Here is a 13,143-nt window from a genome sequence, read left to right as displayed (position 1 = left end):
CTCCTTGGTTTCACTGAACAATGTGCTTGAAGTTACTAGGAATTCAGGTTTCTCCTATTGAAGTCTTTCCCTCTGTCCACTGCTCTGCACTCCCCGGAACACAGCTCCACCTCTGGCAGCTTCTCTAAGGGTCTGTAGCAGAAGGCCAATACCCCTCCTGTTTTAGTACCTGTTCAGGTACAATAGAACCCCCTGTTTACATATTAAGAGGACACATCTTTAAGGCCAGTAAGGAGCAGCAACCTAAATAGTATTACAATCTTAGAGATGAACAGGAGCTTATAGGAAACCCCTAATATTCCTAACATAAGTTCGGGCACACAAACACATGCTATAGGTATTTTGTAACTCTGTACAGTGACCATGACAGGAAAAGAAAATCTCACTTCTGTAACAACTGGTACTCCACCCTCTTGCCACAAATTTCCTAGTAACAAAGCCTCTTCTGCACAAGTAACACAACATTTAGTATGCAGCTAGCAGAACATCAGACATTTCCTAACATAACTAAGAGATTCCTTTATCTTAAAGCATTCAGTCAACTCTACCTTTCTACCATAGTTTTCTTCTAAATATCAAGGTCAACAGAACAAAACACCAGAACCTAGAACCACACAGCTTCCAATGCTCAGTGGGAAGAAATCTGGAAAAGCTGATGTTTCTTGCAGAATAGAAACATTATCTCCCCCCTTGAAACTCCCAGAGCAAGAGCCACTGCTAGGAAAGAAGGTGCATGAGAACAAACCTATTGCTTGTTATAAATTCAACACGCAGTCAGCAGCTGCTGGCCAGTCAGCCATTAGGGGACATGCTCAATTTCCAGACAGAACTACAGTCAGAGGCCTGTCCCAGTATGGTCATGCCCCCCTACTTGTTACCATCCCCAACACAGGCCTTTAAAAGTCAACAAATAAGCATTACAAAAACTGTGAAAACCACAACAAAAGGGAAAATATTATGCACATGACACCTAGAAAACCAGTAACAGCAGCATCTAGCAAGATTTACCCAGAGTTAAACAAGAAGGGAAAGAAGCAATGACAGAGTGACACGCTCCCCTGTCCCTGTGGCTGGTCTCTCTTCTCCCGTGCTCACCAATGCACAACTTTCAGAGATGATCAGTTTTGCTGCTAAAACACTGGGAATATTCAGACGAAAATCTTAAGCCAGGTTTTTTTTTAATCCCTCATTCTTACTACAAGTTGCACAAGGAAATTTCACAGGAAAGTTGTGCTAAATGATTTTTACTTCACTACAAAAGGGCAGATAAAAACTGAACACAGAAGACTGGGTTACAGAAGCGTCCCATCAAAACGATAATCCAACATCAAAAGATGAAGTCTGCTGCTGCTCTCCTCTCCTAAACATAAACACCTCAGCTTACCAGTTTCCAGATACCCGATTTTATTTTTCAAGTATTCTCTTTGTCTTAAAAAAAAAAAAACAAAAACAAAACCAGAGACAGTTGGCCACTTACTGAGTTTTTCTGTATATCTTGCTCAACCTTAGAAGAAAACACTGAGAGGTCCCCATTGAGTATAACCTCAGCCAAGGAGTTCACCAAGGGAGCATAATGTATAATCAGAAAAACCTATTGAAAGAAGAGCAGAAAATAATATCAGACATATTTACAGAACACACAATTTCACAATTTGACCTTGTTAAGTGCTATCTTTATTTGCATAGAAATACAATGCATAACACTGAGAGCTCATTAAACCTACTTTAAAACACAGGAGACATGGGTATCTGAACTTTCTCTACCTTTGAGGGTACCTAGTTTTGCTAATTCTTCAACTTCTTCCCTCCCTCTGAGAAGTGTAAATTCTCTCTCCTCAACACCTTTGAAAGGAAAGTTGTGTGATATTCTAGCAGGGAACTCATTAAAACTATTCCAGAAATTTATTTTTTTTTTTTAGAAACAACAAACTGATTAAGGTACACTGCATCCCCAGACCTTCGTGTGTGCCAACAACTGGCCAGACTCCAGAAAGTTCTGCGCCGTGATTCATGACTAAAGGCCATGCACCAGGCTGAGCTGGATGAGAAGCAGCTTTTGTGGCTCTGAAATTGCAGCAATCAGTGTCAGTTACACAGAACACAGGAGTAAGGACCAAAATGCCTGGAGCATTGAAGCATTTGACCACAAGTGCTTTGGTGCTTTACCAGAGTTCACTGTTTACACTGACTACTCTGTTTTGACCAAGGCTTACAAGTCTGGGCCAGCAAACAACTGGCTCCTCGACAGAACCAGCTCAGGTCCAGCTGCAATAGCCTCCTGTCAGATTATAACCATTTTCTTCTCTGCAGTACCAAGGTTGAATCCTTTATCAGTGGTTCTAGCTGTAAAATTCCTAAGTCATGAAGTCGAATCACTGTTTTGACAATATTTAGCTAAACGTTCTCCACCGGTTTTCTGATTAAAGTCAGAAGCATTCCAGACCTCCAAAAGGGAAGTGATTATTAGCATGTAGTGGTGATCTATATAAAACTTTAAAGTCACAACACACTCCAGAAGTGCTTTGAACAACCTCCAAATCACTCGAGCTTCTGGCAATTGAGCAAGCGTTGCTTGACTGTCCACAGGCCTGTTCTGGGGCAAGAACAGCACGAGGTCCCTTTGTAACAAACAGCGGCTGAGAAGTCCCAGCCCTGCATTTTCAGGGGCTAGCACCAGGCTCTCAAGCACCTGTGTCTAATATAAGAGCAGTGCCTAGAGCACATGCCTGGTGTCAGGAACAGAAACAGTCATCAAGGTTTGGCAGATCCCACCACAGATGAACTCCAGGGTAAAAGAGGCGGGAAAGGGTTTTTTTCTGCCACTCAAAGAAACAGTTGCTTAATTTTCTGTATCACATCCCATTCTGATACACAAAATTTGTTCTCAGTTCTTTACGACTACTTCCATTTTCTTCTTTAAAGAGAATGAAGAACACAGATACAAATCCTGAAGTGATACCCTGTCAAGACTTCCACTGAAAGCAAGGACGTTGAAAGAGGTCACCTCGTACAACCGTACGATGCAGACCCCTCTGGTTACAAGAAGCTGCTGCTCCCACACTTTCACCTGTGGTAAATAACCCTCACACCACCAGAGTCTTTTAGGTTTAAATTAAGGAGCACCAAATTATATTTTCCTAGGAAAAAAACTCCAACCCCATACTTCTGGCAAGAAGATGAAATTATGGGCCAGATCATAATAAAATAAGTATTCAAAAACTCTAAGTTCAAAGAAAAAGAAGTAGCAATTCTCCCAACACAAGTCAAAACTCTTTTCAGATAATGTAGTTTAAGAGAACCAGTCTCATAGCAATGCAATGAAGACTACAGGGAGAACAGGTGAATTTCCTCTACAATACAAAAAAATCTACTGTAAATTTTTATTTTGAAAATAAGTTGCAGAAAGAAAAGGAGGTGGAACTGAAATGAGTAAGAAATAAGTACTTAATTACAGATTTAAGCTACAGGCATAATGAAATTCATATTGTGAGAAAGTGAGATTTTGGTAGCGGTGGTTTTTGGGGTTTGGGTTTTCAAAGAGGAAAATTCAAACCTGAAATTTTCCATAGCTTAAGCAGATTCAAAATGCAATTCAGCATCTGGGTAAATTTCATCTGCCTTGTACCAAGTTCTGTCCCAGCACGTCGCATGACTATTCTACTTTATTTGTCAGGGTGCGTACGCAGTTTATGAACGTAAAATGCTCTAAGGGTACAATGGGATCCTCAGAAAAATGGCATTCACTCCAATCAGATGCTACTTTGTCTGCCAAAAATGTTTTACTTTCCTTTTCTACATGGAAAGTGAAAGGTTAAAATTTTGTTTTGACAAATTTTCTTTTATGGCTTTGCCAAAATGATGAAAATACACTGTTTTATAATGACAACATTAGAATTTATACTGAAACAGCAGAAATATTTAAAATACTTACTTGAGAAAGAAGATAGAGAGAAACCTGCAGACTTATTTTTGGACGTTCTCCACCCTACAGAAAACGTTATGAAAAACATTTATTTATTCATACAAAGCATTTATCTGGTAAATACTTTATTTAAAAACAAAACTTGTGTTGTTCCACATTCTGCTACAGAATATTCAGAAAGCATCATGCTCTTTTACATTCACTACTTGTAAACTATTTGAAATAGAGACTCTGAATAAGCATATCCCTCACTCTACCTTGGTTAAAAAATTGCAATTAATTACCGTCTCTCATGGTCACTTCAGCAACTTAAACACTTGAGCATCTAAGAAGCAGATTGGTTTTCACTATGCTACTATTCATTCAAAAAATTCTTCTCAGTTAGCATTCATTAATGTGAAAATTAGCTATTCAGATAGCAAGAAATAATATTACCCACAAGACTTGGAATTCCTGAATGCAGGAATCTGGGCAGGTTTAAAAAAAAATAGTTTATTTCACTAAAAAATTGTTTCCCACTTAATTTAATGGCCACACTTAAAAAATAAATTCAGCTCCATCACATTGAAACCCAGCTTCTCAACAAATAGAAGAAATAAGTATCAAACCCAAAGGTGTGTGTTTTCTACCTGGACAGATTCTTAAATCACAGCAAACCTGCTTTTGCCAGAAGAGAAGTTACCTTAACAGAAAAGGAAATCACACATCGCCCAGTGTCGCAGAAATTTAAACCCTGTGCCAAATCTGCCGTTCTTCTTGGTCTCACCTCCTGTGAGCTTTTAACCACCATGTCACCCAAACCAGCATTTTTTTGTTGAATAACATTTGATTTGCTGTGCTCTTGAATTCCCTCTCATGGTATTTCCTCTACAGGCACCTTACTCAAGCTGTTTCATGTAAACCACACACAGATACCAAGAGTACCATATACCTACTGCCCAAGGAAGCGAGCAGCACCTCTGAGAATTACCTGTTTGCAGGGATAAGCTTACCTTGTCTTGATTTACTAATGAATACACGTAGAGGGGAAGAAAGAGCCTGTTAAGTAGGTGGTCTGTCAGCACATCATTTAAAAATTCACAGTTAATGATAAGGATATCATTAAGGTAATGCAAATGATCAAGATGTTCTGCTACCAGGTCACTCAGTTTGCCCCTATTTCTGTGCCTGGAAAGAGAGCAGAAGTAAAAAATTGTATGTGATCAATTGTGAAAGTCTTAAAAACTTCGGGAAAAATTAAATTAATGCCACAGATCACCCGGCTCAAGTACACGCCCAAAGCAGATGTTTCTGTGAAGTCAACTAATGCAACTGTTAAACAGTTGCCTGCATTTTCTTTAGGATGCACATACCAAGCAAGCATAATCCCCCAAGTTTTCACAAGACTGTTTTTACAAAGCTTTGCTTTTCACTGCCAGTCTTTCCACAAGCCAGCTACAAAAATGAGAAGTTTTTTTTTTCCAAAAATGAAAGAAGATTTTGGTGTTCTATTTAACACCTACCTCCTCACTTTAGGAAAGCAAGAAACACATGCCCACTCTAAGGTGGGGGTGGCAAGACAAACCAAGAACAGCCTGAACCAACAAAGTATTTCTGTAGTTGATAATGGAATATTACACTGCCATGTCAGGTCTGAGAGTTCCCATAATAAAGTTCATTTTTCTAGTTTAAATCGTTTTCCTAGAACCTTTTCTGAAAGTTCTTTTAATGAGATGACTCATAGAAAAAGAATGTTAAAAAGACAAAGTCTGTAGGATTGAGAAGCACAAAATACCAGTTGTGTCTTCTGGATATCTGCTATTTTTAACAGAACAGAACTAAGATAAACAAAAGGCTTGTTGCAAACACTAATTTACTTGTCGGGATATCAGCACAGATCAGGCACACAGCACTAACTGTTACCTTGAAGAATCACTAAAAGACTTTAAAGACTGAAAAGTCTGAACTGCCCACATGTAGAAACTAATTTAACTGGACTACTACAGACAAATAAGGACACCACTGACATCCGGGCAAAGCATTTCTGTTCAAGAGGCAGCATTTGTAAAAGCTTACTCTTCGTCAGTCTGCACACAGTTATCCAGTTCTATCACGTGGCTGCCAATAAACCAGACGAGGTTGGAGAAATAAGGAACTGCAGTTTTATCTCGAATGTAATGCAGCATAGGCTGGTTGTCCACTGGAGAGAAATCAGTAAAAAAGAAAAATCAGGTGCCAATATTTTTTACTGCTTTTTAAGAAATACAACAAAGCATCTTCTGAATTTGATTACATGCTAGTTTTCCTTACGAGTATACACCTGACACAATCTTAGGCATGAAATGGAAATCTATAGAAATGTCACATCAGTTCTTAGCTGGCTTGAATGAGCCTAATGTTGATATATTTACAGATGTCTGAAAATAAGCAAATGTATTCAGAATTCAGAAAGGTTCTTTTAGCACATTATTCATTAAAAAGAGAGAAGCACAAGAATAAAGCAGTAATGCTGAGAGTCAAGCTAGTTAGACTTACATGACACTGCATTAAGGAACACAGGAATCATCAGTGAAGGGAGGGCAAAAGAAACAGACAACAGTTAACAGGATTAGGAACTGGGATAGTGACATCCTCTAAAAGGGTTTAAAATGCTAAAGCACAAAGCATCTAAACTAAAACATTCAGGGTAGGTGTTAGAGCAGAATATATGCAAACAGGTAGTCAGAAAAGTATCAAACCTGAACATCTGAGCTCTGCTTTTTCAACTCTAAGCATTATAACGCTACAACATTCAATGAAAATTCTAGACAAGTAATTTTTTTTTCATAAAAATACTTAGTTGCATAAGTATATCACGAAAAGGATATGAAGCCTATAATCTGCTCTTTTTTGTGAGCTCTTATTTACATTTACAGTTCCTTGAAGCAGAAGGCAAGTATCAAGTGCCCATTACTCAACACACAAGAAGAAATGTTGCAGTCAACACTGAAAAGACCCTATCTGCTATGCAGGCTATCCAGTCATTTGCAAAGCAAAGTGCTCATTGTTTTAAAAAATACTTCATATTCTTTTATGAAGAGTGTCAAGCCACTTCCTCTCTTAATTGACAGAAAGTTGTGTAATTCAACATGTAATTTAACTTAAAATGGACTAAAGAACAAGAAGCCCTGCATGAGTATATTGCATAATACATATTACCTTACAGCATGCTGATTTCAGAGGCAGAAGTTCAGAATAAACAACTTTTTTTTGGCATTTTCAGTTTATTAAAAATGTTATATACCCTGAGAACAATTTAGGGAGAAGTGACTTTTGGACATTGGGTTTAGAGCAGACATCCTTAAAGCAGTGCTAACTTCAAAGTTCAACCAGGTTGCTGAGGTCCCTGCTGACTTTTGAAGACCTCAAACAATACAGATGCCTCTGTTTCTCTGGAAAACCCCTGGCAGGGCTCAACCGCTCTCCCAGTGAAGCTTTAGGTTTTCTCCTTACATCCTGCTGGAATGCCCAGCACAGGAGTTTGAGACTGCAGCCCCCCAGTCTGCACTGAGCACCCCTGGGAATGATCCAGCTCCTCTTGAGACTGGAGTGACTGCAGCACCGAACAGTTCCACAGTCAATTTAATGCACTTCCAATTCAAGAGGGAGTGATATTGGTTACTGCTTCATGCACTAGAAAGCTCAATTTCAGCAGTAAAAGGTAATTTACATTCTTGAAACACTCTGGTTTTGGGGTTTCTGTTTGTTTACTTTTTAAATACGGTCACATTCTGACCTCTCTTGGAAGGGAAGCTGAAATTCCTTCTTTATGTCCAACACCTCTGGGTTTTTTTTAAAACCAGTTTCATTGGTGAGAAAATCATGCTATTCACAAGTACATACTGCAGGTTTAGGATAGTGGTCACCAAAGTCAAAACGTGTATCTGAAACTTGTCAACATGCTAAGCTTTTCAATCTCATAAAACAGACAAAAAACCCTCACAAGTAAATTACTGAAAATTAAACTACAGTGAAACAAGATTTGTGCACGTGCTTTTTTTTTAATATATAAAAAGCATACCTTTGTAGACATTTAAAGTTATAGTCCTAACAGCAATCCTGACCATGCTTTCGGGGTGGTTAAAAAATTTAATAGCTTCGGTGTACAAAGCAAAGTCGTTAGTGTGCTGTAACAAGAGGAAAGAAAGTATTCATTAAACATGGACAGAATATGGCTTGGGATTTTGTATGAATTCTGTTCTCTGCGTACTAACAGGGTACCTTTACCTTCTATTTAAGAAATCAAAATGATTTTACAATGCACATTCAGCTGCATTTGTAGCTCTGCATTAAAATAAACTGCTTTGAGCATCAGAACCTCCCAGGATAGCTGTGCACATCCTCAGTGCTTTCGTGCCCTCTTCTGGCAGAAAGCAGACTGCAGAGGGGAAAAGCCCCTTCCAGCTCTGCCCTTTGAATCAGCTTGCTGGACTTTGGCTAAACCTCTTAGAACCAAGTGATGCAACAGAAAAGATCCTGTTTATGAACGCACAAGAAAACAACGCACAAACAAACGTTAAATTCTCAGGGAAGAAGACTTTAGAACTGCTGAAATTAACCGATATAACACTAACTTCCATATTTTTGGTTTATTATAGCTGTAAGAGGACAAAGCCATGCTTGTGCAGAGATCCTCACAAACAAATTCACAACCACTGGTATGGCCATTATAAAAATAAAAGCAAGACATTAGGAGACAAAACAGAGTATGTGCCACACTCTTATCAACTTCTAATTCAAGTTCTCTTATCATTATACTGCAACTTTCTTTACTTACCTCATTATAAAAGAAATGTACAGTATGATTATTGAGTTTCAGGGAAAGAGTCTTCAAAAATGATATATAATAGGCCATGATCTCCTCATCAGAAAAGTCAAATTTGTGGACAATGATAGAATTCACATAGTTATTAGAGAGCAGGTAGTCTGAAAAAAAAAAAAAAAAGAAGTATTTACACAGGTTAACCAAAAAAATCACTGTGGTAACAGGCTGTATTTAAAGTACCAGCTAAAAAGCAATAGCCTGATGATTGAAGATCACAACTTTCAGCCAAACAGCTCAAGTGATGTCTCTGAGCATTAATATAAAGGATTTGCTCCCTACAAAGGTCTTTGCTCCTAAGAACAAGACAGCTGAGAATATACTTCATCTTGCTCACTTCAGGTAAGTTCTGCAGCTAATAACACTCAACTTTTTTCCTCTCAAAGTCCCAACTCTCCAAGGCTTGATGATGACTTTCAAAACAGTTGTGGAACACTTCAGATTATTAATTCTCCATCCTTTACATCCAAAAACCTTGAAGGAACCTCCCACGGCTGACTGCCAGCACCAACGATGCCAGAAGAGTTACAGTACAAATTACACACCAGAGTTTCACCACGTGACCTGTGGCAGCAAATGAACATTTCAGATCACAACTAATCTGACTTAAGCCCACGAAATGTGCTAAATGCTTATTGTACCAAAGAACTACTTTTGCACCACTGGAAATTTACATTAAAAGACATTGTGGAGTCAGTTTACACCATATTTTTGGTAGTGTTGAATTGCAAAGATTGTTAGTAATTCACATAGTTCTCTCTGGGGGTACTAGGACTAAATTTCATTGAATGAAAGGGAATCCAATCAGGTCCTGACCACTTCATCCTAAGCAGTTTGGAAGTGTGTCCTTACACAGGGATGTTTCATGGCTGATGTTCTCAAAGAGGATGTTCAGAGTCTGCAGCAGCTGCACACACACGTAACGACCAGACTTCTGACGCAGGATGTTCAGGAAGAACACAAACATATTCTTCTCCAAGAAAAAGCTGAAATAAAGGAAAGAGGTCATTAAGTCACATGCTGTAAGTAACAGGAACATAATTCGGCTAGGAGCAGGCAACTTTGACAGGCATGTTTTGCTTTTATGAAGAATTGCTTTGCAAATCATCTGTATAACAAAAGAATATCTTTCAAAAACCTTAAATACTAAACAAGAGGGCTTAAAAATTCAAATTATGCAGGAAAAAAGGTATCAAGAAATCAGCATATTTTAGTATATTCAATTTGTCAAGCAGCTCTAAATACCACAGCTAGAACAAGGTATTTATTTGTGGTATCTTTGGTAAATTGAAGCAATGTGATATTTATAGATGCACTGAGCAAATCTGGACCCTAAAATAGGTTAGAGTTTGTATTTATATCAAAAGAATGGAGAGTAAAACAAAAGCAATACTTGAAAGGGGCTCTGGAGTCCAAACAGTTTTAGAAACAGCAAATTCCTGTATGACATGAATATGAACCTGCTCACACACCTACTACAGGATACAGCTTTTTACATTCAGTCATGAAATACATTCTTGGAGGAGTTAACAGTAATAGTGTACAGAACTCTGTACAACTCCAAGCACTCTTCAAACACCAAAGCAGAGCGTCAGAGAGAGGTGGCTCAGGAGAACTCACTCAAACACTGAGCTGTCATTCTGGTCCCCCCAGATCAGGATCTCCGTGATGGAACGAATGGTCTCCACCAGCAGGTTGCGGTTGTGATCTGTTACCGTTGTGTTTTTAGTCAGAATATGATACATGTACCTGAAAGAGAAAAGAAGTACAGGTCATGTGCTATCCTGCCACTTTCACATGCACCATGTTTGTCTTCCATCACTGTACCAACTTTACTTAAAATCTGTCAAATTTGGTTTTGGGAGTCTTCTTAAGCTACTGAGCTGCCACTGAGTTGGGCAGAGTCCCACAGGACTTGCTGCAAGACCCAAAGTGGACTCACAAGCCACGCAGGGAACAGGGGCTGTTTCAGAGAAGCTGTCTGGGAAAACACTATGTGCTTGCTGGTCTTGGTATTACTTAAGCATCAAACAACAACTCTGCTGTGTTGAGTACTGCACAAGGACACAAGAGGTAAACAGCCCTCAGAAGTTCACAGCTTTAACAAACCTGATCTACCACATGCTCCCGTCCCTCACCCCCCTAACCAGCAATGTGACAAAGCCTGCACCACATTACCGATGCCATGATCACATCCTTTATATCAACAGACAGCAAAGAGGGGGAAAAGGGGAATAGGTGGAAGGGGGGGGATCTGTCTTTTTTCAATCTTTCTCTTAGCCAAAAAAAAAAAAAAAAAATCTCCCCCTTCATGGTGGCTCCCCCCCCCCCCCCATAAATCAACACTCATTTTCAAATTCAAAGCAGTCACTGATCACCCTGAAACCACTCTAGGAAAAGTTGATTCTCAGCCGTATCCTCGGTCACAAGCGCCCGGCCACGCGCTGTACCATTAGAGTCATTAAACAGCCAGTCAGAGCACCTGGAAATCCTCCGCCACTGACCTGGGGACCACAGTTCGGGATTCCTGCTGGGCAGGCTGGCAGTGGGATGGCTCAGGTGAAGACGTGAGAGCTTACGGCTGACTATCTAGGAGAATTCCCAGGGTCTCTAAACAGCACACACGCCCTGGAGAAACTTCCCATGAGGGCACCGTGCGCATTATCAGGAGCGTGCGCCAAAAGACAGAGCACAAACTCAGCCCCTGCTCTGAGCACGCAGCAGTTAATGGAGCAGAGAACATCTGAGGAGATGGCAATTACATCAGCTCACTCCACAATCATTTGAACAACTTCCTGACACAGTTAGTAATTAATACTATATTACTTCACAGATTTTAGCCTATTTATTTGAAGTCACATGGAAGTTGTTGCATCTGTGAACACGCATTTCTCATTAACAAGTCACATTATACAAACTTGGGATTAAAGTTTACTCCAACAGTAGAATTTTGGGTATGGGATGCAGTGGGAAGAATAACAAGTTATTACCTCATTTTGGGAGTGGAATATAGAGCATTACAAAACAAACAGCAAAAAGCATTTAATAGTCAGGAATACATTATCTCCAAATTTATTTACTTGGTGGCTGCATTACTGCAAAATTCCTTAATCTGCTAAGGCACTGATGCACTTAGTGGAAACCTGGACTTCACCTTCAAGCTACTCCTTCTTATTTCATCTTTTATTTATCCTATTTGCTTGAAAGTGAACAAGAAAGCATAACACATACTTGCTTCTCTTTACAGACACGTGAAATACCATACTACGAGCACGTGAAGTATCTCACAAACCCAGTATTTTGTATTTAGCTAAATCCTTAAAGGTTGTCTCTAAATGCTGATTACAGAGGGGTCAGGTCTGTGCTTCAAAACACAAAACTATTGAAGAGGAGACGTTTGTCATCTCTCTGTCTGAAGACTGGTTCAAACAAAAACACATCATGCAGGAAGTGTCAAAGCACACAATACCATCAAAATCAGTGGGAGATGCTGCCAGCAATGTAAAAAACAAAAGTTCTGAACATCTTTCTGGTTAGAGCCCATGCTCAAAGGAGTAACACAGTAACTCATTAATATTGAAAGTGCATATTAATTACTTTCCTACTTATTTCTCACAAAAATACACTAAAACAGGCTAAGAGTTTAGGAAGCCAAGCACTCAAATTTTAAAAGTCCAGACTTGACCATAACAGGCTTGCTCCTTCACTCCGCCTGTAATCAGGTAATTGCATATTGCTGTCACAGAGGAAACCTGATGCAGAGCAGGACAGTGCCTCAGGAAATGAATCACCCACAAAAAAAAGACTTCCAGCACACCTTTATGGACACTGCATCTGACCAAGGCATGGGAAATGTTCAGCACCCAACCTTAATGGCATGGAACCTTTTGTGCAATCGCAGTGCAATTAAAATACCAAGTGCAGAAGCAGCAATGGGAAACGTGCTTGACAGTAACAACAGGGCTACGTAAAATACCATAGAAAAGGAGGTGGAAAAAATCTGACAAAGACATACAAAAATACCAAGTTCTCTGAGAAGCACCCGGGCAGTGAGCAGCACTGTTTCATCCTTCTCTACATCGCATTTCAGAAGCTGGATTAAATTTTAACTGTTTTCACAAGATCAGGAGGCTGTACAAAAACACTTCATGCTAACAGCCTCGCAATTTTCCTTCAGCCAATCCACTCTCTGGCATGTTTGCAGGAAGACTGAACGGTAAAATTTCAAAAGCAAGCCTCAAACAAACTGCATTAAAGCTGATGGGAAAGATCCAGCACTTACTGACAAAAAGCAGTAACGCTGCTGGTATCACTAAGCACGTGTATTGTTTACAATTTCGACTAAACTCTACCTTATGCAAGTTTAAAAATAAAAATGTTC

At 39.4% G+C, this 13,143-nt stretch overlaps 1 protein-coding gene across 6 annotated transcripts in view; it reads right to left on the bottom strand.

Annotated features, from left to right (window-relative positions):
- CLEC16A (C-type lectin domain containing 16A) overlaps positions 1-13,143 on the bottom strand; it is a 58,665-nt gene that overhangs the window by 43,308 nt on the left and 2,214 nt on the right. For all 6 annotated transcript variants that reach the window (XM_066197670.1, XM_066197672.1, XM_066197666.1 and 3 more), the window contains exons 2-9: positions 10,383-10,511; positions 9,615-9,748; positions 8,718-8,866; positions 7,962-8,067; positions 5,978-6,101; positions 4,915-5,089; positions 3,932-3,985; positions 1,478-1,591 (exon numbers count right to left, since the gene is read on the bottom strand). In XM_066197670.1, the coding sequence (XP_066053767.1) occupies positions 1,478-1,591; positions 3,932-3,985; positions 4,915-5,089; positions 5,978-6,101; positions 7,962-8,067; positions 8,718-8,866; positions 9,615-9,748; positions 10,383-10,511 (985 nt within the window). The remainder of the gene's footprint in view (positions 1-1,477; positions 1,592-3,931; positions 3,986-4,914; positions 5,090-5,977; positions 6,102-7,961; positions 8,068-8,717; positions 8,867-9,614; positions 9,749-10,382; positions 10,512-13,143) is intronic.

This window comes from Chamaea fasciata, unplaced genomic scaffold (assembly GCF_029207755.1).
Source record: "Chamaea fasciata isolate MVZ Bird 193981 ecotype frontalis unplaced genomic scaffold, bChaFas1.0.hap1 SCAF_16, whole genome shotgun sequence".
Lineage (NCBI taxonomy): Eukaryota > Metazoa > Chordata > Aves > Passeriformes > Sylviidae > Chamaea > Chamaea fasciata.
The sequence above is the reverse complement of the archived record's forward strand: the minus strand, read 5'-3'. Positions and strand labels throughout refer to the sequence as shown.